General features: G+C 45.2%; 1 protein-coding gene across 1 annotated transcript in view; it reads right to left on the minus strand.

The window, feature by feature from the left end:
• The window catches only part of LOC115163860 (transcriptional coactivator YAP1), a 92,700-nt gene extending 88,653 nt beyond the window's left edge, over positions 1-4,047 (minus strand). Inside the window, exon 1 of the mRNA XM_029716072.1 lies at positions 3,335-4,047. Coding sequence (XP_029571932.1) covers positions 3,335-3,535 — 201 coding nt within the window. The 5' untranslated portion in view covers positions 3,536-4,047. The remainder of the gene's footprint in view (positions 1-3,334) is intronic.
• Positions 4,048-25,243: the final 21,196 nt, after the last annotated feature.

The following is a 25,243-nucleotide window of genomic DNA, read 5'->3' on the forward strand; positions in this document are numbered from 1 at the left end:
GTCAGGGAAGAGGACAGTAGGAGAGGGGGGTCAGGGAAGAGTAGGAGAGGGGCGTCAGGGAAGAGGAGAGGGGGGTCAGGGAAGAGGACAGTAGGAGAGGGGGGTCAGGGAAGAGGACAGTAGGAGAGGGGAGTCAAAGAAATGATTCACTAACTTGTGCATGAGTCACCCAGATTACTAATGGAAAGTTTTTATACAAAACACCAAATTAAATGTTGTTCAATCATGTTCCGCACTATTCACCTCAAAGTAATTAATATAATTAATTATAGTCAAGATTTAGAACGAGTTTAATAAATTAATAAATTGGTTGTTGTTCCATGCAATAAGAACAAACTTTCTGTTCATAAACTTGAATAAAGCAAACATTATGATAATAAGAAGGCCAAGTATCACCACTCGGTTTCTATAGACTGGAGGAGAAGACTAGAGGGCTGCTGCAGCAGAGACAACAACTCTGGAAGTCCCGACTAGAGGGCTGCTGCAGCAGAGACAACAACTCTGGAAGTCCCGACTAGAGGGCTGCTGCAGCAGAGACAACAACTCTGGAAGTCCCGACTAGAGGGCTGCTGCAGCAGAGACAACAACTCTGGAAGTCCAGACTAGAGGGCTGCTGCAGCAGAGACAACAACTCTGGAAGTCCCGACTAGAGGGCTGCTGCAGCAGAGACAACAACTCTGGAAGTCCAGACTAGAGGGCTGCTGCATCAGAGACAACAACTCTGGAAGTCCAGACTAGAGGGCTGCTGCATCAGAGACAACAAACTCTGGAAGTCCAGACTAGAGGGCTGCTGCATCAGAGACAACAACTCTGGAAGTCCAGACTAGAGGGCTGCTGCAGCAGAGACAACAACTCTGGAAGTCCAGACTAGAGGGCTGCTGCATCAGAGACAACAACTCTGGAAGTCCAGACTAGAGGGCTGCTGCATCAGAGACAACAACTCTGGAAGTCCAGACTAGAGGGCTGCTGCATCAGAGACAACAACTCTGGAAGTCCAGACTAGAGGGCTGCTGCAGCAGAGACAACAACTCTGGAAGTCCCGACTAGAGGGCTGCTGCAGCAGAGACAACAACTCTGGAAGTCCCGACTAGAGGGCTGCTGCAGCAGAGACAACAACTCTGGAAGTCCAGACTAGAGGGCTGCTGCAGCAGAGACAACAACTCTGGAAGTCCCGACTAGAGGGCTGCTGCAGCAGAGACAACAACTCTGGAAGTCCCGACTAGAGGGCTGCTGCAGCAGAGACAACAACTCTGGAAGTCCCGACTAGAGGGCTGCTGCAGCAGAGACAACAACTCTGGAAGTCCAGACTAGAGGGCTGCTGCAGCAGAGACAACAACTCTGGAAGTCCCGACTAGAGGGCTGCTGCAGCAGAGACAACAACTCTGGAAGTCCCGACTAGAGGGCTGCTGCATCAGAGACAACAACTCTGGAAGTCCAGACTAGAGGGCTGCAGCAGCAGAGACAACAACTCTGGAAGTCCAGACTAGAGGGCTGCTGCAGCAGAGACAACAACTCTGGAAGTCCCGACTAGAGGGCTGCTGCAGCAGAGACAACAACTCTGGATGTCCCGACTAGAGGGCTGCTGCAGCAGGGACAACAACTCTGGAAGTCCCGACTAGAGGGCTGCTGCAGCAAAGACAACAACTCTGGAAGTCCCGACTAGAGGGCTGCTGCAGCAGAGACAACAACTCTGGAAGTCCAGACTAGAGGGCTGCTGCAGCAGAGACAACAACTCTGGAAGTCCCGACTAGAGGGCTGCTGCATCAGAGACAACAACTCTGGAAGTCCAGACTAGAGGGCTGCTGCAGCAGAGACAACAACTCTGGAAGTCCCGACTAGAGGGCTGCTGCAGCAGAGACAACAACTCTGGAAGTCCCGACTAGAGGGCTGCTGCAGCAGAGACAACAACTCTGGAAGTCCAGACTAGAGGGCTGCTGCAGCAGAGACAACAACTCTGGAAGTCCCGACTAGAGGGCTGCTGCAGCAGAGACAACAACTCTGGAAGTTCAGACTAGAGGGCTGCTGCAGCAGAGACAACAACTCTGGAAGTCCAGACTAGAGGGCTGCAGCAGCAGGGACAACAACTCTGGAAGTCCAGACTAGAGGGCTGCAGCAGCAGGGACAACAACTCTGGAAGTCCAGACTAGAGGGCTGCTGCAGCAGAGACAACAGCTCTGGAAGTCCCGACTAGAGGGCTGCAGCAGCAGAGACAACAACTCTGGAAGTCCAGACTAGAGGGCTGCTGCAGCAGAGACAACAACTCTGGAAGTCCAGACTAGAGGGCTGCTGCAGCAGAGACAACAACTCTGGAAGTCCAGACTAGAGGGCTGCTGCAGCAGAGACAACAACTCTGGAAGTCCCAACTAGAGGGCTGCTGCAGCAGAGACAACAACTCTGGAAGTCCCGACTAGAGGGCTGCTGCAGCAGAGACAACAACTCTGGAAGTCCAGACTAGAGGGCTGCTGCAGCAGAGACAACAACTCTGGAAGTCCCGACTAGAGGGCTGCTGCAGCAGAGACAACAACTCTGGAAGTCCAGACTAGAGGGCTGCTGCAGCAGAGACAACAACTCTGGAAGTCCAGACTAGAGGGCTGCTGCAGCAGAGACAACAACTCTGGAAGTCCAGACTAGAGGGCTGCTGTAGCAGAGACAACAACTCTGGAAGTCCCGACTAGTCCCGAAGGCGCATACTCCGACACGTCCATGCCACCGTTAACCGCGCATGCGCACTGTTGGCTCAACTCACTCATTAAAGAGCATAAACTGAAAGGGTTAAAAAGTGTAAATGAGCTACGAGTGATTCCGCCACATGATTTCCTAAGCTTTTTACTAACATTAAACGGGTTTAACTAAACCGGTAGGATTCAGTCCTGCTACAAGCATAGGGCCTCAAGTCGATTTAAACTAACAACTTTATATCAATCTTAAAACGAATATTATGTTCATCTTGCTGTATTAATTTAAATAATACTTTTCCGAAATACAATAAACTGCATTATATCATTCCTACATAAGCTATATCTGTAACTTAAACTTTTGGAATAACGTACATGAATTATAGTAATAGCACGTAGTAATAGTAATATGCCTAACACTTTAAAAAAAGTTATTCAACAACTCCTCAAAAAGTGAACTTGCTTTCAGTTGATTGATCTTGATTTAGGCAACAGAAGATACTTTGTAATTGAATATAATGAACGTGTTGGGACACAGTTGACTAGCAACATGCGTGGGTTAAAGTAAAACAGAAGGATTTTTCTCTTTCTAGTTGGTGAAGTGTCTGGGGGCTTTGTATCTGGGCTGTGTGTGAGGGTGGTCTCTCTCTCTCTCTTACTTGTCTGGAGTGGGACTTCGGCTCTGGCGGCTGGAAGAAGGAATCTGGCAGCTTTCTCAACCTCATGGGGACGGAGGAGGGGACGATGGTATTTTTCGGGTTCATAACAGCGTTGAAAAGGGCCTCCAGATCCGTCTCTGAGTCTCCACGGACGTGGATTATCTGGTGTCCGGCCGGGGGGTTGTGTTGGCTCGGATCCATGTTTATTCCAACAACAAAACTATACAAAAACTATTTACCCGACAAGGAAAAAATATGTATAAAAAGATTCAACTCAAAGAACCAAAAAAAAAATCACGTTTTTTTCGGAGAGAGAAACTCGAAACCTCGATCATCGAAAGTTAAATCAAAGTGAGTGTAAAAGTAAATGTGCTTTAGTTCTCCCAACAGTCGGTTAACTATCACCGCAAACTGTCCCCTTCTTTCTGCTGTTTCTGAAGAACACACTGTAAAATATAACAACGCGCATATCTACTCAACTCTGTAACTTCCCCCCCAAAACAACAAACACAAATAAAAAGTTCAACGTTTACCTGACTAAAGTCAAATTACTGCACAGATTTACCTTCGAAAGTTTTTCTCTTTTTCCCTAAAAAAAACGAGTGACAGCGCACATTAGAAATCCCAGCAGCCTTGTCAGTGTTGTAAAGTTGAGTCTGACTCGGGTCTAAACTCTGACTCATGTGATCTGAGCTCAGACCGGGCGGGGCCTGGAAGCTTTATCTGGAACGACTAGTTCCTTTAGAGACACGGAGAGAACTTTCCCCACAGCCAAATTCAATTAAAACACCCTGGTCTTTACATTTTACACAACTCTGGAGTGTTTTGGTCTGGGAAAAAAGTGATTTTAATTATACTGAATAAAAAATTATAACGCAGCATGCAACAATGCAACAATTTCTAACATGTTACTGAGTTACAGTTCATAGAAGGAAATCAGTTCATTGAAATAAATAAATTAGGACCTAATCTATGGATTTCACATGACTGGAAATACAGTTAGTCACAAATACCTTTATAAAAAGGTAGTGGCGTGGATCAGAAAACTCCTCAGTATCTGTTATGACCACCATTTGCCTCATACAGAGTGACACATTTTTATTTAACTAGGCAAGTCAGTTGAGAACAAATTCTTACTCACAATGACAGCCTACCTCGGCCAAACCCGGACAACGCTTGGCCAATTGTGCGCCGCCCTACGGGACTCCCAATCACAGCCAGATGTGATGCAGCCTGGATTTGAACCAGGGACTGTAGTGACACCTCTTACACTGAGATGCAGTGCCTTAGACCGCTGCGCCACTCGGGAGCCTCATCTCCTTCACATAGAGTTGATCAGGCTGTTGATTTGTGGCCTGTGGAATGTTGTCCCACTCCTCTTCAATGGCTGTGCGAAGTTGCTGGATATTGGCGGGAACTGGAACACGCTGTCGTACATGTCGATCCAGAGCATCCCAAACATGCTCAATGGGTGACATGTCTGGTGAGTATGCAGGCCTCGGAAGAACTGGGACATTTGCAGCTTCCAGGAATTGTGTACAGATCCTTGCGACATGGGGCTGTGCATTATCATGCTGAAACATGAGGTGATGGTGGCAGATGAATGGCACGACAATGGACCTCAAGATCTCGTCACGGTATCTCTGTGCATTCAAATTGTCATCGATAAAATACAATTGTGTTCGTTGTCTGTAGCTCTGCTCACAATGTTGACATCAGCAAACCGCTCGCCCTTTACGACGACTTACATGTGATCTGCGGTCGTGAGGCTGTTTAGGTGTACTAGCAAATTCTCTAGAACGATGTTTATGGTATAGAAATGAACAGAGTAACAGCTCTGGTGGACATTCCTGCAGTCGGCATGCCAACTGCACGCTCCCTCAAAACTTGAGACGTCTGTGGCGTTGTGTTGTGTGGCAAAACAACAACGCATCGCTAACATTAGATTGCACTCAACAGTCTTTAGTCTGCCTTCACCTCAACGGACATTAAGGTATTTATCACCGCTACAGTCATGATATATATATATATATATATATATATATTTATATATATATAGTGCTATTTCTATTGGGGGTTTTATTACCATTTTCATTATATATATATATATTTATATATTTTTACTTAGTCCTGCATGTTGGAGCCTAAGATTTTCACTGTATCCTGCCATCACACCTCCAACCCTGTACATACTAAACACTGTACCCTGTACATACTAAACACTGTACCCTGTACATACTAAACACTGTACCCTGTACATACTAAACACTGTACCCTGCCTCCGACCCTGTACATACTAAACACTGTACCCTGTACATACTAAACACTGTACCCTGTACATACTAAACACTGTACCCTGTACATACTAAACACTGTACCCTGCCGTCACATCTCCAACCCTGTACATACTAAACACTGTACCCTGTACATACTAAACACTGTACCCTGTACATACTAAACACTGTACCCTGCCGTCACATCTCCAACCCTGTACATGTGACTATTAAACTCTCGGAATCTGAAAATGTAGGATGCTATTTATACACCATTTTCCAAGAAGAAAAAACAACAATGGGACAATTGCTAATGAGCAGCTAATAACATTCACAAGTTAATTTAATCTCATCACATCAAATAATCACAAACCGCACTTGAAGTTGTCCAGTCAGTCATTATAATTAACAAAACATCTCTCTCTCTCTCTCTCTCTCTCTCTCTCTCCCTCTCTCTCTGTCTCTCTCTCTCTCTCTCTCTCTCTCTCCCTCTCTCTCTCTCTCTCTCTCTCTCTCTCCTTCTCTCTCCTTCTCTCTCTCTCTCCTTCTCTCTCCTTCCCTCCCTCCCTCCCTCCCTCCCTCCCTCCCTCTACATTGATGCTATAAAAAAGTAGTCCCATGCAGTTCCCATAATTGTTATGCAAATGAGCCTCCATACTTCATTGAGAAATCATTTTGTCCAGACCCAGTCTCTTTGCAGATAGAGCCTGTTTTCTTAAACCCCTGTCGTTGCTCTGCAGGCCCTGTAAAATAACTGTTGAATGGGAGAGAGCAGTTACTGTCTGTCTCTGCTATTTATGAATGTATTCACACAGACAGTTAATAGTTCCAGAACATTTGATTAATCTTTTTAATAGGTAGGAAACATGCAGTAATACCACTTTTATAACATGTATACAAATACATTTTATCTAGTTATTATTTCTGTTTGTTTATTACTACCATTTTGTTCCTCGATTCTTCAGAAGTTGTGACGTGACTTTCGAAAGCGGCTGTATTTTCTGAGGAAATAGAGGTAGAGAGCTATAGCAGTATTAGATACGCCTCACTGACTCGTTATATATAGACTGTTGACTCTCCATATATATATATATATATATATATGCTGTTGATGACTCTTTTTAATGAATCACATTATTTGTGCAGTATATCAACGATGATTGGGCACTTCTCCGCTTGACTACATCAGAATAAAACCGCAAGCCCCGTCGGTCAAGGCATTTACATTTTGTTGGTGGAAGCCTTGGTTTTCACATCATTCTAATGCACTCAGACACACAGACACACCAGTGTAAAGATGGGTTCCCATGTTCCAGACTTCTAGGATGAGTCCCAAATGGCACCCTATTCCCGATAGAGTGCACTACAAAGTAGTGAACTAAATAGACAATAGTTTGTCATGTGGGACAAACGTCAAGACTTCTCCTCAGTTGTCCTGCAGCCTCAGCCTGACTGGCTGGAAGGAGAGGGACCACCCACCTACCAGTATGGGGGCAATTTGGTCAACACTGTGACTGCATCACAAATGGCACCCTATTCCCTATTTAGTGCACTACTTTAGACCAGGGTTGGCACATTATTCCCTATTTAGTGCACTACTTTAGACCAGGTTTGGCACCCTATTCCCTATTTAGTGCACTACTTTAGACCAGGGTTGGCACCCTATTCCCTATTTAGTGCACTACTTTAGACCAGGTTTGGCACCCTATTCCCTATTTAGTGCACTACTTTAGACCAGGGTTGGCACCCTATTCCCTATTTAGTGCACTACTTTAGACCAGGGTTGACACCCTATTCCCTATTTAGTGCACTACTTTAGACCAGGGTTGGCACCCTATTCCCTATTTAGTGCACTACTTTAGACCAGGTTTGGCACCCTATTCCCTATTTAGTGCACTACTTTAGACCAGGTTTGGCACCCTATTCCCTATTTAGTGCACTACTTTAGACCAGGGTTGGCACCCTATTCCCTATTTAGTGCACTACTTTAGACCAGGTTTGGCACCCTATTCCCTATTTAGTGCACTACTTTAGACCAGGGTTGGCACCCTATTCCCTATTTAGTGCACTACTTTAGACCAGGGTTGACACCCTATTCCCTATTCAGTGCACTACTTTTGACCAGAGAGTCTTTACCTCTCGTTGTCTCAAATTTTCCAACAAATGTCTGTCTGTTCTAAATCCATCTGGACTGGTGTGACTTATCTCAACGGTCTCTGTTCTATATCCATCTGGACTGGTGTGACTTATCTAACGGTCTCTGTTCTATATCCATCTGGACTGGTGTGACTTATCTCAACGGTCTCTGTTCTATATCCATCTGGACTGGTGTGACTTATCTCAACGGTCTCTGTTCTATATCCATCTGGACTGGTGTGACTTATCTCAACGGTCTCTGTTCTATATCCATCTGGACTGGTGTGACTTATCTTAACGGTCTGTCTGTTCTATATCCATCTGGACTGGTGTGACTTATCTCAACGGTCTCTGTTCTATATCCATCTGGACCGGTGTGACTTATCTCAACGGTCTCTGTTCTATATCCATCTGGACCGGTGTGACTTATCTCAACGGTCTCTGTTCTATATCCATCTGGACTGGTGTGACTTATCTCAACGGTCTCTGTTCTATATCCATCTGGACTGGTGTGACTTATCTCAACGGTCTCTGTTCTAAATCCATCTGGACTGGTGTGACTTATCTTAACGGTCTCTGTTCTATATCCATCTGGACCGGTGTGACTTATCTTAACGGTCTCTGTTCTAAATCCATCTGGACTGGTGTGACTTATCTCAACGGTCTCTGTTCTATATCCATCTGGACCGGTGTGACTTATATCAACGGTCTCTGTTCTATATCCATCTGGACTGGTGTGACTTATCTTAACGGTCTCTGTTCTATATCCATCTGGACTGGTGTGACTTATCTTAACGGTCTCTGTTCTATATCCATCTGGACCGGTGTGACTTATCTTAACGGTCTCTGTTCTAAATCCATCTGGACTGGTGTGACTTATCTCAACGGTCTCTGTTCTATATCCATCTGGACTGGTGTGACTTATCTTAACGGTCTCTGTTCTATATCCATCTGGACTGGTGTGACTTATCTTAACGGTCTCTGTTCTATATCCATCTGGACCGGTGTGACTTATCTCAACGGTCTCTGTTCTATATCCATCTGGACCGGTGTGACTTATCTTAACGGTCTCTGTTCTAAATCCATCTGGACTGGTGTGACTTGCTATTGGACGAATAGAGGATGGCAGCATATATTATTTTAGTGTATTGGAGATGTGTTTTATTTTCAATGTAATGAATTAAAAATGTCAAATTACAGAACAGTTATAATGGTTAAATAAAGTTAGTTTTATAGAACAGTTATAATGGTTAAATAAAGTTAGTTTTATTGAACGGTTATAATGGTTAAATAAAAGTTAGTTTTATTGAAGGCTGTACAAGTGTAAGAAAGGGTATTGTGTTGTATTATGTTATGTACTGTACATCTTCTCATGGGGCAGTTTACCATGGGAGAGTTTGTGTGCCCCCTACAGTACTTTAAGTAGGCCCCGTAAACAATGAACACACACACACACACACACACGCACGCACGCATGCACGCACGCACACACACTAGTAAACAATGAACACACACACACGCGCACACACACACACACACACACACACGTAAACAATGAACACAAACACACACGCGCGCACACACACACACACACACACACACACACGTAAACAATGAACACACACACACACGTAAACAATGAACACACACACACGTAGACAATGAACACACACACACATTTAATATTAAATTGCTCTCCTTTTCTCCTGTTTTAACAGAAGCAGGATTAGGGTTAGGTTTAGAGTTAACTTAATTCTAACCTAAAACAATGTCTCAATTGGTAAATCATGGTGCTTGCAACACCAGGGTTGTGGGTTCAATTCCCACAGGGGACCAGTATGAAAATGTTATGGACTCAGTAAGTTCCTCTGGATAAAAGCATCCACAAAAACATAAAGCTATAAAATGTTTGTGTTATTTTTGTTTATTTGTTTTTGGTGGCCACTAAACTTACCACATGATAGACCGTGACATAACAATATACAAAGCGCGTGAGATTTAACTTGAAGAACATAACACACAAGCTCTGACTTGCATCCCTCTACAAGGCTCACATTACATGTTATATTGTAGCATGACCTTTCTTGTCTGTCAGAGTTTGGTTTCTGGGAGTCAATTCAACAAGAAGGGTACGTCACAGTCTCTACAGCTCAACCAACCAGAATCAGAAATGGGTTCTGTTACAGTAAGCCATGGGGTTTAGTTACAGTAAGCCATGGGGTTTTGTTACAATAAGCCATGGGGTTTTGTTACAGTAAGCCATGGGGTTTAGTTACAGTAAGCCGTGGGGTTTAGTTACAATAAGCCGTGGGGTTTAGTTACAATAAGCCATGGGGTTTTGTTACAATAAGCAATGGGGTTTTGTTACAGTAAGCCATGGGTTTTGTTACAGTAAGCCATGGGGTTTTGTTACAGTAAGCCATGGGGTTTTGTTACAGTAAGCCATGGGTTTTATTACTGTAAGCCATGGGGTTTTGTTACAGTAAGCCATGGGTTCTGTTACAGTAAGCCATGGGGGTTTGTTACAGTAAGCCATGGGGTTTTATTACAGTAAGCCATGGGTTTTATTACAGTAAGCCATGGGGTTTGTTACAGTAAGCCATGGGTTTTATTACTGTAAGCCATGGGTTTTATTACTGTAAGCCATGGGTTTTATTACTGTAAGCCATGGGGTTTTGTTACAGTAAGCCATGGGGTTTTATTACTGTAAGCCATGGGTTTTGTTACAGTAAGCCATGGGGTTTTGTTACAGTAAGCCATGGGGTTTTGTTACTGTAAGCCATGGGGTTTTGTTACAGTAAGCCATGGGGGTTTGTTACAGTAAGCCATGGGTTTTGTTACAGTAAGCCATGGGGTTTTGTTACTGTAAGCCATGGGTTTTATTACTGTAAGCCATGGGTTTTGTCAGGTAGCCTAGTGGTTAGAGCGGAAGGCTGCTGGATCGAATCCCTGAGCTGACATTGTAAAACTCTGTCGTTCTGCCCCCTGTTCCCCTGAACAAGGCAGTTAACCCACTGTTCCCTGAGCAAGGCAGTTAACCCACTGTTCCCTGAGCAAGGCAGTTAACCCACTGTTCCCCTGAGCAAGGCAGTTAACCCACTGTTCCCCTGAGCAAGGCAGTTAACCCACTGTTCCCCTGAACAAGGCAGTTAACCCACTGTTCCCTGAGCAAGGCAGTTAACCCACTGTTCCCTGAGCAAGGCAGTTAACCCACTGTTCCCCTGAGCAAGGCAGTTAACCCACTGTTCCCCTGAACAAGGCAGTTAACCCACTGTTCCCCTGAGCAAGGCAGTTAACCCACTGTTCCCCTGAACAAGGCAGTTAACCCACTGTTCCCCTGAACAAGGCAGTTAACCCACTGTTCCCCTGAACAAGGCAGTTAACCCACTGTTCCCCTGAGCAAGGCAGTTAACCCACTGTTCCCCTGAGCAAGGCAGTTAACCCACTGTTCCCCTGAGCAAGGCAGTTAACCCACTGTTCCCCTGAGCAAGGCAGTTAACCCACTGTTCCCCTGAGCAAGGCAGTTAACCCACTGTTCCCCTGAGCAAGGCAGTTAACCCACTGTTCCCCTGAACAAGGCAGTTAACCCACTGTTCCCCTGAACAAGGCAGTTAGCCCACTGTTCCCCTGAACAAGGCAGTTAACCCACTGTTCCCCTGAGCAAGGCAGTTAACCCACTGTTCCCCTGAGCAAGGCAGTTAACCCACTGTTCCCCTGAATAAGGCAGTTAACCCACTGTTCCCCTGTGCAAGGCAGTTAACCCACTGTTCCCCTGAGAAAGGCAGTTAACCCACTGTTCCCCTGAGCAAGGCAGTTAACCCACTGTTCCCCTGAGAAAGGCAGTTAACCCACTGTTCCCCTGAACAAGGCGGTTAACCCACTGTTCCCCTGAGCAAGGCAGTTAACCCACTGTTCCCCTGAGCAAGGCAGTTAACCCACTGTTCCCCTGAACAAGGCAGTTAACCCACTGTTCCCCTGAACAAGGCAGTTAACCCACTGTTCCCCTGAGCAAGGCAGTTAACCCACTGTTCCCGTGGATGTTAATTCAGAGGGGTTGGGTTAAATGCCGAAGACAAATTTCAGTTGAATATATTCAGTTGACAACTGACTAGGTATCCCCCTTTCCCTTTGTTACAGCAAGACATGGGTTTTGTAACAGTGAGCCATTGGTTTAGTTACAGTAAGCCATGGGGTTTAGTTACAGTAAGCCATGGGGTTTTGTTACAGTAAGCCATGGGGTTTTGTTACAGTAAGCCATGGGGTTTTGTTACAGTAAGCCATGGGGTTTTGTTACAGTAAGCCATTGGTTTTGTTACAGTAAGCCATGGGGTTTTGTTACAGTAAGCCATGGGGTTTTGTTACAGTAAGCCATGGGGTTTAGTTACAGTAAGCCATGGGGTTTTGTTACAGTAAGCCATGGGGTTTTGTTACAGTAAGCCATGGGGTTTAGTTACAGTAAGCCATGGGGTTTAGTTACAGTAAGCCATTGGGTTTTGTTACAGTAAGCCATGGGGTTTTGTTACAGTAAGCCATGGGGGTTTGTTACAGTACGCCATGGGGTTTAGTTACAGTAAGCCATGGGGTTTAGTTACAGTAAGCCATGGGGTTTTGTTACAGTAAGCCATGGGGTTTTGTTACAGTAAGCCATGGGGGTTTGTTACAATAAGCTATGGGTTTTGTTACAGTAAGCCATGGGGTTTTGTTACAATAAGCCATGGAGTTTTGTTACAATAAGCCATGGGTTTTGTTACAATAAGCCATGGGGTTTTGTTACAGTAAGCCATGGGGTTTTGTTACAGTAAGCCATGGGGTTTTGTTACAATAAGCCATGGGGGTTTTGTTACAATAAGCCATGGGTTTTGTTACAGTAAGCCATGGGGTTTTGTTACAGTAAGCCATGGGGGTTTTGTTACAATAAGCCATGGGTTTTGTTACAGTAAGCCATGGGGTTTTGTTACAGTAAGCCATGGTGTTTGTTACAGTAAGCCATGTTTTTTTTTACAGTAAGCCATGTTTTTTGTTTTACAGTAAGCCATGAGGTTTGTTACAGTAAGCCATGTTTTTTTTTATTTTTTACAGTAAGCCATGTTTTTTAACAGTAAGCCATGAGGTTTGTTACAGTAAGCCATGGGTTTTTACCCAATCCGTGTGTGTACCACTTTTTTAAGTGCTATCCTCTGGGGATCCAATCTTGTTGTATAATGTTTTACCCAAATAAATGAACTTCTTTAATAAGGACGGAACGCCTCACCAATATCCAATGGTAGAGCGTGGCGCGAAATACAAATACCTCAAAAATGCTATAACTTCAATTTCTCAAACATATGACTATTTTACACCATTTTAAAGACAAGACTCTCGTTAATCTAACCACATTGTCCGATTTCAAAAAGGCTTTACAGCGAAAGCAAAACATTAGATTGTCAGGAGAGTACCCTGCCAAAAATAATCACAGCCATTTTCAAAGCAAGTATATATGTCACAAAAACCAAAACCACAACTAAATGCAGCACTAACCTTTGATGATCTTCATCAGATGACACTCCTAGGACATTATGTTATACAATACATACATGTTTTGTTCAATCAAGTTCATATTTATATCAAAAACCAGCTTTTTACATTAGCATGTTCAGAACTAGCATACCCACCGCAAACTTACTAAATTACTCATGATAAACGTTCACAAAAAACATAAAAATTATTTTAAGAATTATAGATACAGAACTCCGTTATGCAATCGCGGTGTCAGATTTTAAAATTGCTTTTCGGCGAAAGCACATTTTGCAATATTCTGAGTACATAGCCCGGCCATCACGGCTAGCTATTTTGACACCCACCAAGTTTGGGGCTCACCAAACTCAGAATTACTATTAGAAAAATTGGATTACCTTTGCTGTTCTTCATCAGAATCAAATCAAATCAAATCAAATCAAATTTATTTATATAGCCCTTCGTACATCAGCTGAAATCTCAAAGTGCTGTACAGAAACCCAGCCTAAAACCCCAAACAGCAAGCAATGCATGTGAAAGAAGCACGGTGGCTGGGAAAAACTCCCTAGGAAAAACTCCTGAGAAAGGCCAAAAACCTAGGAAGAAACCTAGAGAGGAACCAGGCTATGAGGGGTGGCCAGTCCTCTTCTGGCTGTGCCGGGTGGATATTATAACAGAACATGGTCAAGATGTTAAAATGTTCGTAAATGACCAGCATGGTCAAATAATAATAATCATAGTAATTGTCGAGGGTGCAACAAGCACGTCCGGTGAACAGGTCAGGGTTCCGTAGCCGCAGGCAGAACAGTTGAAACTGGAGCAGCAGCATGGCCAGGTGGACTGGGGACAGCAAGGAGTCATCATGCCAGGTAGTCCTAGGGCTCAGGTCCTCCGAGAGAAAGAGAGAAAGAAAGAGAGAATTAGAGAGAGCATATTTACATTCACACAGGACACTGGATAAGACAAGAGAATACTCCAGATGTAACAGACTGACCCTAGCCCCCCGACACATAAACTACTGCAGCATAAATACTGGAGGCTGAGACAGGAGGGATCAGAAGACACTGTGGCCCCATCCGATGATACCCCCGGACAGGGCCAAACAGGCAGGATATAACCCCACCCACTTTGCCAAAGCACAGCCCCCACACCACTAGAGGGATATCTACAACCACCAACTTACCGTCCGAAGACAAGGCCGAGTATAGCCCACAAAGATGTCTGCCACGGCACAACCCAAGGGGGGGGCGCCAACCCAGACAGTAAGACCACGTCAGTGGCTCAACCTACTCAAGTGACGCACCCCTCCCATGGACGGCATGGAAGAACACCAGTAAGTCAGTGACTCAGCCCCTGTAAAAGGGTTAGAGGCAGAGAATCCCAGTGGGAAGAGGGGAACCGACAAGGCAGAGACAGCAAGGGCGGTTCGTTGCTCCAGCCTTTCCGTTCACCTTCACACTCCTGGGCCAGACTATACTTAATCATAGGACCTACTGAAGAGATAAGTCTTCAGTAAAGACTTAAAGGTTGAGACTGAGTCTGCGTCTCTCACATGGGTAGGCAGACCATTCCATAAAAATGGAGCTCTATAGGAGAAAGCCCTACCTCCAGCCGTTTGCTTAGAAATTCTAGGGACAATTAGGAGGCCTGCGTCTTGTGACCGTAGCGTACGTGTAGGTATGTACGGCAGGACCAAATCGGAAAGATAGGTAGGAGCAAGCCCATGTAATGCTTTGTAGGTTAGCAGTAAAACCTTGAAATCAGCCCTTGCCTTAACAGGAAGCCAGTGTAGGGAAGAATGCACTCCCAGGACTTCTACTTCAACAACAAATGTTGTTTTGGTTCCAAATAATCCATAGTTATATTCAAATACCTCCGTTTTGTTCGTGCGTTCAGGTCACTATCCAAAGGGTGACACGCGAGCGCATTGAGTGACAAAAAATGTCAAAATACTCCATTACCGTACTTCGAAGCATGTCAAACGCCGTTTAAAATAAATTTTTATGCTATTTTTCTCGTAAAATAGCGATAATATTCCAACCGGGCGACGTTGTATTCATTCAAAGGCTGAAAGAAAATGGAGAATTCTCATGAACGCGCCTCTCAGTCTCACTGTTCCCAGGCTGACCACTAACAAATTCTCCTGCTGTTCTTCGCCCAGAGACAGCAGACACCCCATTACACTTTCTGGCGCCTTCTGAGAGCCAATGGAAGCCTTAGAAAATGTCACGTTACAGCACAGATGCTGTATTTTCGATAGAGATGCTACAGAAGGACAACAAATTGTCAGACAGGGCACTTCCTGTATCGGTACAGCCTTCTCAGGTTTTGGCCTGCCATATGAGTTCTGTTATACTCACAGACACCATTCAAACAGTTTTAGAAACTGTGAGTGTTTTCTATCCAAATCTACTAATTATATGCATATTCTAGTTTCTGGGCAGGAGTAGTAACCAGATTAAATCGGGTACGTTTTTCATCCGGCCGTGAAAATACTGCCCCCTATCCCAAACAGGTTTTAAGTTATCAACTTATGATATTGCGATCCCATTGGCTCTTGCAGCTGTGCAGTAACACTTTTAAACTACTACAACATTGGTGAGCAAGATGGCGTCAACCGGAGTGTCGCCTCGCTTCTAGTCCTTAAGAAACTTTGCAGCATTTTGGTATTTTCATGTATTATTTCTTACATTGTTAGCCCAGAAAATCTTAAGTGTTATTACATACAGCCGGGAAGAACTATTGGAAATGAGAGCGACCGCAACTTACCATCAATACGTCTTTCCTGAAGCGGATCCTCTGTTCGAACCACCCAAGGCATTCGAACTGATTCCAGAAGCCGACCCAAAACAACGTCGCCACGGTAGAAGTAGTCGGAGCGGCCTTCTGGTCAGACTTCAGAGGCACACCACCCACCGCTTCCAAGTATATTACTCGCTAATGTCCAGTCTCTAGATAACAATGTAGCCGAAATTAGGGCAAGGGTTGCTTTCCAGAGAGACATCCGGGATTGTTACATTCTCTGTTTCACGGAAACACGGCTCTCTGGGGACATGCTGTCGGAGTTGGTACAGCCACCGGCATTCTTTGTGCGTCGCGCCGACAGGAACAAACATCTCTCAGAAGAAGAAGTGCGGGGATTTATGTTTCATGATTAACAAATCATGGTGTAATTGTAACAACATACAGGAACTCAAGTCCTTCTGTTCACCTGACCTAGAATTCCTCACAATCAAATGCCGACTGTATTATCTCCCAAGAGAATTCTCGTTGGTTATTGTAACAGCCGTGTATATCCCCCCTCAAGCCGATACCAAGACGGACCTCAAGGAACTACACTGGACTCTATGCAAACTGGAAACCATATATCCTGAGGCTGCATTGATTGTAGCTGGGGATTTTAACAAAGCAAATTTGAGAACAAGGCTACCTACAGTGCCTTGCAAATGTATTCACCCCCTTGGCATTTTTCCTATTTTGTTGCATTACAACCTGTAATTTAAATGGATTTTTATCTGGATTTCATGTAATGGACATACACAAAATAGTCCAAATTGGTGAAGTGAAATGAAAAAAATTACTTAAAAAATCAAAAAAAAAAAAAAAAAAAAAAAAACGGAACAGTGGTGGGTGTATTCACCCCTTTTGCTACGAAGCCCCTAAATAAATAAGATCTGATGCAACCTTCAGAAGTCACATAATTAGTTACAGTTTAAGTCGGAAGTTTACATACACTTAGGTTGGAGTCATTAAAACTCATTTTTCAACCACTCCACAGATTCTGGGCTGCGCGGCGTCGCTGGAGACTCCGGGCTGTGCAGCGTCGCTGGAGACTCCGGGCTGGGGAGCGTCGCTGGAGACTCCTGGCTGGGGAGCTTCGCTGGAGGCTCAGGGCAGGGGAGCTTTGCTGGAGGCTCAGGGCTGACGAGCGTCGCTGGAGGCCGATTGCTCAAAGCAGGCACTGGCTGTACCGGGTTATGGAGGCGCACTGGAGGGTGAGTGCGGGGGGCAAGGAACAGGACGTACTGGACTGGGCAGGCGCACTGGAGGCCTGGTGCGTGGGGCTGGCTTTGAAGGCGCCAGACTAGTAACATGCACCTCAGGGCGAGTGCGGGGAGCAGGAACAGGGTCAACTAGACCGAGGAGATGCACTGGTGGCCAGACGCGCTGCGCCGGCGCACTTCTCCCTGGCTGCCGGCCAACTCTCGCCCGGCAACGCTGCGGAGCCCTTATTGACCGCACCGGACTGTGCGTGCGTATGGGCGACACAGTGCGTATCTCCGCATAACAAGGTGCTTGCTTGATCCGTCGTTCCCCATAATAAGCACGGGGAGTTGGCTCAGGTCTCCACTCTGACTCTGCTAAACTCCTCGTGTGCCCCCCCCACTCTCGGCCTTATGTAGCTCCCTTAATTTTCTCTCCCAGAAACGTTGTTCTGCCTTTGCTGCCTCCAGTTCCTCCCTCGGTCGCCGGTACTCCCCAATCTGTCTCCAGGGTCCGTTTCCGTCTAAGATTTCCTCCCACGTCCATGACTCCAAATATTTTTCCTGCTGATCCTTCTTCCGCTGCTTGGTCCTTTTCTGGTGGGTGGTTCTGTCATAGGCGTCGTAAGGATTGGACCAAGGCGCAGCGGGTAAAGTGCTCATCTTCTTAATTTATTTAAAGTAAACACTTAAACAAAATAAACAAACGACTATAACAGTTCCATAAGGCTCCCAGGCTATACAGAAAATAACCACCCACAAAACACAAGTGAAACAAACCCCAACTAAATATGGCCTCCAATTAGAAAAAAATAAGCAAACACATTTGGTGTTCGCCAAAAGGCATGTGGGAGACTCCCCAAAAATATGGAAGAAGGTACTTTGGTTAGATGAGACTAAAATGTAGCTTTTTGTCCATCAACGAAAACACTATGTCTGGCACAAACCTAACACCTCTCACCACCCTGAGAACACCATCCCCATAGTGAAGCATGGTGGTGGCAGCATCATGCTGTGGGGATGTTTTTCATCAGCTGGGATTGGGAAACTGGTCAGAATTGAAGGAATAATGGATGGCACTAAATACAGGAAAATTCTTGAGGGAAGCGTGTTTCAGTCTTCAAGAGATTTGAGTCTGGGACAAAGGTTCACCTTCCAGCAGGACAATGACACTAAGCATACTGCTAAAGCAACACTGGAGTGGTTTAAGGGGAAACATTTAAATGTCTTGGAAAAGCCTAGTCAAAGCCCCGACCTTAATCCAATTGAGAATCTGTGGTGTGACTTAAAGAATGCTGTACATCAGCGAAACCCATCCAACTTGAAGGAGCTGGAGTAGTTTTGCCTTGAAGAATGGACAAAAATCTCAGTGGATAGATGTGCCAAGCTTATAGAGACATACCCCAAGAGACTTGCAGCTGTAATTGCTGCAAAAAGGTGGCTCTACAAAGTATTGACTTTGGGGGGATGAATAGTTATGCACGCTCAAGTTTTCCGTTTAAAAATGTTTTTATTTCTTGTTTGTTTCACCCCCCAAAAATATTTGGCATCTTTAAAGTGGTAGGCATGTTGTGTAAATCAAATTACACAAACCCCCCAAAAATCTATTTTAATTCCAGGTTGTAAGGCAACAAAATAGGAAAAATGCGAAGGGGGGTGAAAACTTTCGCCAGCCACTGTAAATACTGATTGTAGTACCCGGGCGGGAAATATACTGGATCACTGCTATTCTAACTTCCGCGATGCATACAAGGCCCTCCCCCGCCCTCCGGTCGGGAAATCTGACCACAACTCAATTTTGATTCTCCCCTCCTATAGGCTGAAATTCAAACAAGACAAGGACCATTCAACGCTGGTCTGACCAATCGGAATCCACGCTTCAAGATTGTTTTTATCACGCGGACTGTTCCAGGTAGCCTCAAAGAATATTATAGATTTATACGCTGATTCGGTGAGTGAGTTTGTAAGGAAGTGCATTGGAGATGTTGTACCCTCTGGGACTATTAAACCTACCTGAACCAGAAACCGTGGATAGAAGGCAGCATTCGTGCAAAACTGAAAGCGCGAACTACCGCATATAACCATGGAAAGAGGTGACCGGGAATATGGCCGAATACAAACAGTGTAGTTATTCCCTCCGCAAGGAAATCAAACAAACGAAATGTCAGTATAGGGACAAAGTGGAGTCGCAATTCAACAGCTCAGACATGAGACGTATGTGGCAGGGTCTAAAGACAATCACGGACTACAAAAAGAAAATCAGTCACGGACACCGACGTCTTGCTTCCAGACAAACTAAACACCTTCTTTTCCCACTTTGAGGATAACACAGTGCCACCGACGTGGCCCGCTACCAAGGACTGTGGGCTCTCCTTCTCCGTGGCTGACATTTAAACGCGTTAACCCTCACAAGGCTGCCGGCCCAGACGATATCCCTAGCCACGTAATCAGAGCATGTATAGACCAGCTGGCTGGTGTGTTTACAGACTTATTCAATTTCTCCCTATCCCAGTCTCCTGTCCCCACATGCTTCAATATGGCCACCATTGTTCCTGTACCCAAGAAGGCGAAGGTAACTCAACCGAATGACTATCGCCCCGTAGTACTCACTTCTGTCATCATAAATGACTACCGCCCCGTGGCACTCACATCTGTAGCCATGAAGTGCTTTGAAAGGCTGGTCATTGCTCACATCAACACCATCCTCCCGGACACCCTAGACCCACTCCAATTCGCATACCGCATACAGATCCATAGATGACGCAATCTCAATCACACTCCACACTGCCCTTTATCACCTGGACAAAAGGAACACCCAATGTGAGAATGCTGTTCATTGACTACAGCTCAGCATTCAACACCATAGTGCCCACGAAGCTCATCACTAAGCTAAGGACTCTGGGACTAAACACCTCCCTCTGCAACTGGATCCTGGACTTCCTGACGGGCCTTCCCCAGGTGGTAAGAGTAGGCAACAACACGTCTGCCACACTGATCCTTAACACTGGGGCCCCTCAGGGGTGTGTACTTAGTCCCCTCCTGTACTCCTTGTTCACCCATGACTGCGTAGCCAAACACGACTCCAACACCATCATTAAGTTTGCTGACGACACAACAGTGGTAGGTCTGATCACCGACAACGATGAGACAGCCTATAAGGAGGAGGTCAGAGAACTGCCAGTCTGGTGTCAGAACAACAACCTCTCCCTCAATGTGAGCAAGACAAAGGAGCTGATCGTGGACTACAGGAAAAGGCGGGCCATACAGGCCCCCATTAACATCGACAGGGCTGTAGTGGAGCGGGTCGAGAGTTTCAAGTTCCTTGGTGTCCACATCACCAACGAACTATCATGGTCCAAACATACCAAAACAGTCGTGAAGAGGGCACGACAAAACTTTTTCCCCATCAGGAGACTGAAAAGATTTGGCATGGGTCCCCAGATCCTCAAACAGTTCTACAGCTGAACCATCGAGAACATCCTGACCAGTTGCATCACCGCCTGGTATGGCAACTGCTCAGCATCTGACCGTAAGGCGCTACAGAGGGTAGTGCGAATGGCCCAGTACATCACTGGGGCCAAGCTTCCTGCCATCCAGGAACTATATAATAAGCGATGTCAGAGGAATACCCAGAAAAACCCAGAGACTCCAGTCACCCAAGAATCTTTTCTCTGCTACTGCATGGCAAGCTGTAATGGAGCGCCAAGTCTAGGACCAAAAGGCTCCTCAACAGCTTCTACCCCCAAGCCATAAGACTGCTGAACAATTCATAAAAATCGCCACGGGACAATTTACATTGACACCCCCTCTTGTAAACTGCTGCTACTCGCTGTTTGTTTGTTACCTATGCATAGTCACTTCGCCCCCACCTACATGTACAGATTACCTCAACTAGCGTGTACCCCAGCACACTGACTCGGTACCGGTACCACCTGTATTTAGCCTCGTTATTGTTATTCTTATTGTGTTACTTTTTATTATTACTTTTTATTTTAGTAAATATTTTCTTCTTCTTGAACTGCATTGTTGGTTAAGGGCTTGTAAGTAAGCATTTCACAGTAAAGTCTAGACTTGTTGTATTTGGAGAATGTGGCAAATAAAGTTTGTTTTGATTTGATTCGATTTTTGATTTGATAAAGTGCTTTGAGAGGCTAGTCAAGGATCATATCACCTCCCCTTTACCTGGCACCCTAGGCCCACTGCAATTTGCATACCGCCCCAATAGGTCCACAGACGATGCAATCACCATCACACTGAACACTGCCCTATCCCATCTGGACAAAAGGAATACCTATGTAAGAACGCTGTTCATCGACTACAGCTCAGCATTCAACACCATAGTACCCTCCAAGCTCATCATTAAGCTGGAGGCCCTGGGTTTCAACCCCGCCCTGCGCATTGGGTCCTGGTCTTCCTGCCTGGCCGCCCCAGGTGGTGAAGGTAGAAAACAACATCTTCACTTCGCTGATCCTCAACACTGGGGCCCCACAAGGGTGCGTGCTCAGCCCCCTCCTGTACTCCCTGTTCTGCCTTGACTGCGTGGCCATGCACACCTCCAACTCGATCATCAAGTTTGCAGACGACACAACAGTAGTGGTCTTGATCACCAACAACGACGAGACAGCCTATAGGGAGGAGGTGAGAGCACTCGGAGTGTGGTGTCAGGAAAACAACCTCTCACTTAACGTCAACAAAACAAAGGAGATAATCGTGGACTTCAGGAAACAGCAGAGAGAGCACCTCCCTATCCACAGCGCCTCTTCAACCTCAGGAGGCTGAAGAAATTTGACTTGTCACCTAAAACCCTCACAAACTTTTACAGATGCACAATTGAGAGCATCCTGTCTGGCTGTATCACCGCCTGGTAGGAAACGGCACCGTCCACAACTGCAGGGCTCTCCAGAGGGTGGTGCGGTCTGCACAACGCATCACCGGGGGAAAACTACCTGCTCTCCAGGACATCTACAGCACCCGATGTCACAGGAAGGCCAAAAAGATCATCAATGTCAACAACCACCCGAGCCACTGCCTGTTCACACCACTGCCATCCAGAATGCGAGGTCAGTACAAGTGCATTAAAGCTGGGACCGAGAGACTGAAAAACAGCTTCTATCTCAAGGCCATCAGACTGTTAAACAGCCATCACTAACATAGTGAGGATGCTGCCTACATACAGACTTGATATCATTGGCCACATTAACAAATAGATCACTAGTCACTTTATTAATGCCACTTTAATAAGGGGGTTTTCAAATCTTGCAATACTCATCTCATATGTATATACTGTATTCTATACCATCTACTGCATCTTGCCTATGCCGCTCTGTCATTGCTAAATTACTTCTATGCTCCCTTCGAGGCAAGCAACACTGAAGCATGCATGAGAGGCCAAAAAGATCATCAAGGACAACAACCACCCGAGCCACTACCTGTTCACCTCGCTACCATCCAGAAGGCGAGGTCAGTACAGGTGCATCAAAGCTGAGACCGAGAGACTGAAAAACATCAGATTGTTAACCAGCCATCACTAACACAGAGAGGCTGCTGTCAACATGCAGACTAAAATCATTGGCCACTTTAATAAATGGATCACTAGTCACTTTAATTATGCCACTTTAATAATGTTTACATATCCTGCATTACTCATCTCTTACTTATTATTCATCTATTGCATCTTGCCTATGCCGTTGGTCATCGCTCATCCATATATTTATATTGATATATTCTTATTCCATCCCTTTACTTAGATGTGTGTGTATTAGGTAGTTGTTGAGGAATTGTTAGATTACTTGTTAGATATTACTGCACTGTTGGAACTAGAAGCACAAGCATTTCACTACACACGCAATAACATCTGCTAACCATGTGTATGTGACCAATAAAATGATTTGATTTTGTTACATGATAATTAATAATAGCCAACGTATTCAAGCCTCAAAGTCCTATACTGATCCCAGATCTGTTTGTATTGTCTTGCCAACTCCTATGGCCATTGTCACAGCAAACAGAAACAGTTCTGGGACCAATCAAACACATTTATTTATAAGTCCTTTTTACATCAGCAGTTGTCACAAAGTGCTGTAAAGAAACAAAGCCTAAAAAACCCCAAGCAATGCAGATGTAGAAGCATGGTGGCTAGGAAAAACTCCAATACCTTGACTTTGTTGCCCTTAAGCAATTTTGACACAACTTTGGAAGTATGCTTGAGGTCATTGTCCATTTGAAAGACCCATTTCCGACCAAGCTTTAACTTCTTGACTGATGTCTTGAGATGTTGCTTCAATATATCAACATACCTTTCTATCTTCATGATGCCATCTAGTTTGTGAAGTGCGCCAGTGCCTCCTGCAGCAAAGCACCCCCACAACATGATGCTGCCACCCCCGTGCTTCACGGTTGGGATGGTGTTCTTCGGCTTGCAAGCCTCCCCCCTTTTCCTCCAAACATAACGATGGTCATTATGGCCAAATAGTTCAATTTTTGTTTCATCAGACCAGAGGACATTTCTCCAAAAGGTACGATCTTTGTCCCCATGTCCAGTTGCAAACCGTAGTCTGGCTTTTTTTATGGCAGTATTGGAGCAATGGCTTCTTCCTTGCTGAGCGGCCTTTCAGGTTATGTCGATATAGGACTCGTTTTACTGTGGATATAGATACTTTTGTACATGTTTCCTCCAGCATCTTCACAAGGTCCTTTGCTGTTGTTCTGGGGTTGATTAGCACTTTTCGCACCAAAGTAAGTTCATTTCTAGGAGACAGAATGCGTCTCCTTCCTGAGCGGTATGACGGCTGCGTGGTCCCATGGTGTTTATACTTGCGCACTATTGTTTGTACAGATGAACGTGGAACGTTCAGGCGTTTGTAAATTGCTCCCAAGGGTGGACCAGACTTTTTTTCTGAGGTCTTGGCTGATTTCTTTTGATTTCCCCATGATGTCAAGCAAAGAGGCACTGAGTTTGAAGGTAGGCCTTGAAATACACCCACAGGTACACCTCCAATTGACTCAAATGATGTCAATTAGCCCAACAGAAGCTTCTAAAGCCATGACATCCTTTTCTGGAATTTTCCAAGCTGTTTAAAGGCACAGTCAACTTAGTGTATGTAAACATCTGACCTACTGGAATTGTGATACAGTGAATTATAATTGAAATAATCTGTCTGTAAAAGAATTGTTGGAAAAATGACTTGTGTCATGCACAAAGTAGATGATGTCCGACTTGCCAAAACTATAGTTTGTTAACAAGCAATTTGCGTAGTGGTTGAAAAACGAGCAGAACCGCCATGTATACTACCATCCCTTCCTCTAGTAACCCCGGTGAACCAGAACTTTCTCTGATCTGTTCACTCTTTTGATGTGCAGCAGCTGATTGGTGGGAGAATACATTGATCAGACTCTACTCCACCACAACAGACACGACGACCTGACATATTAGTACCTCAAAAACAACCTGTCATTAGGAGGTCAAAGGGTGAGAATACTGTAAAGTCCATGTAGAGGACTGCAAAACAAACTAAAGAAACCCAATAAATATCAAACAAAAAAAGATGTATTCAATGATTTACTTACGTTTGTTAAATATATAATACTTAAAAGCATCTTAAAACAGTCCTCTCTGAGAAGATGTTAAGAGAGAAACACGTGTAATAGCCCAAGTTATATAAACCTGTTTGGTGGGTGTGCTGCCCAGAAACGTTTCGTCACATCTGAAATAGAACAATTCTTGCCTGATGTGTGCTGCTTGTGTCTCCGCCTCAGACAAGTCACAGCAAGCTGACTGGAGACAGAGGGAGAAGTGTTCACAGCAAGCTGACTGGAGACAGAGGGAGAAGTGTTCACAGCAAGCTGACTGAAGACAGAGGGAGCTGACTGGAGACAGAGGGAGAAGTGTTCACAGCAAGCTGACTGGAGACAGAGGGAGAAGTGTTCGCAGCAAGCTGACTGGAGACAGAGGGAGAAGTGTTCACAGCAAGCTGACTGGAGACAGAGGGAGAAGTGTTCACAGCAAGCTGACTGAAGACAGAGGG

This window comes from Salmo trutta, chromosome 26, assembly GCF_901001165.1.
Source record: "Salmo trutta chromosome 26, fSalTru1.1, whole genome shotgun sequence".
Taxonomy (NCBI): domain Eukaryota; kingdom Metazoa; phylum Chordata; class Actinopteri; order Salmoniformes; family Salmonidae; genus Salmo; species Salmo trutta.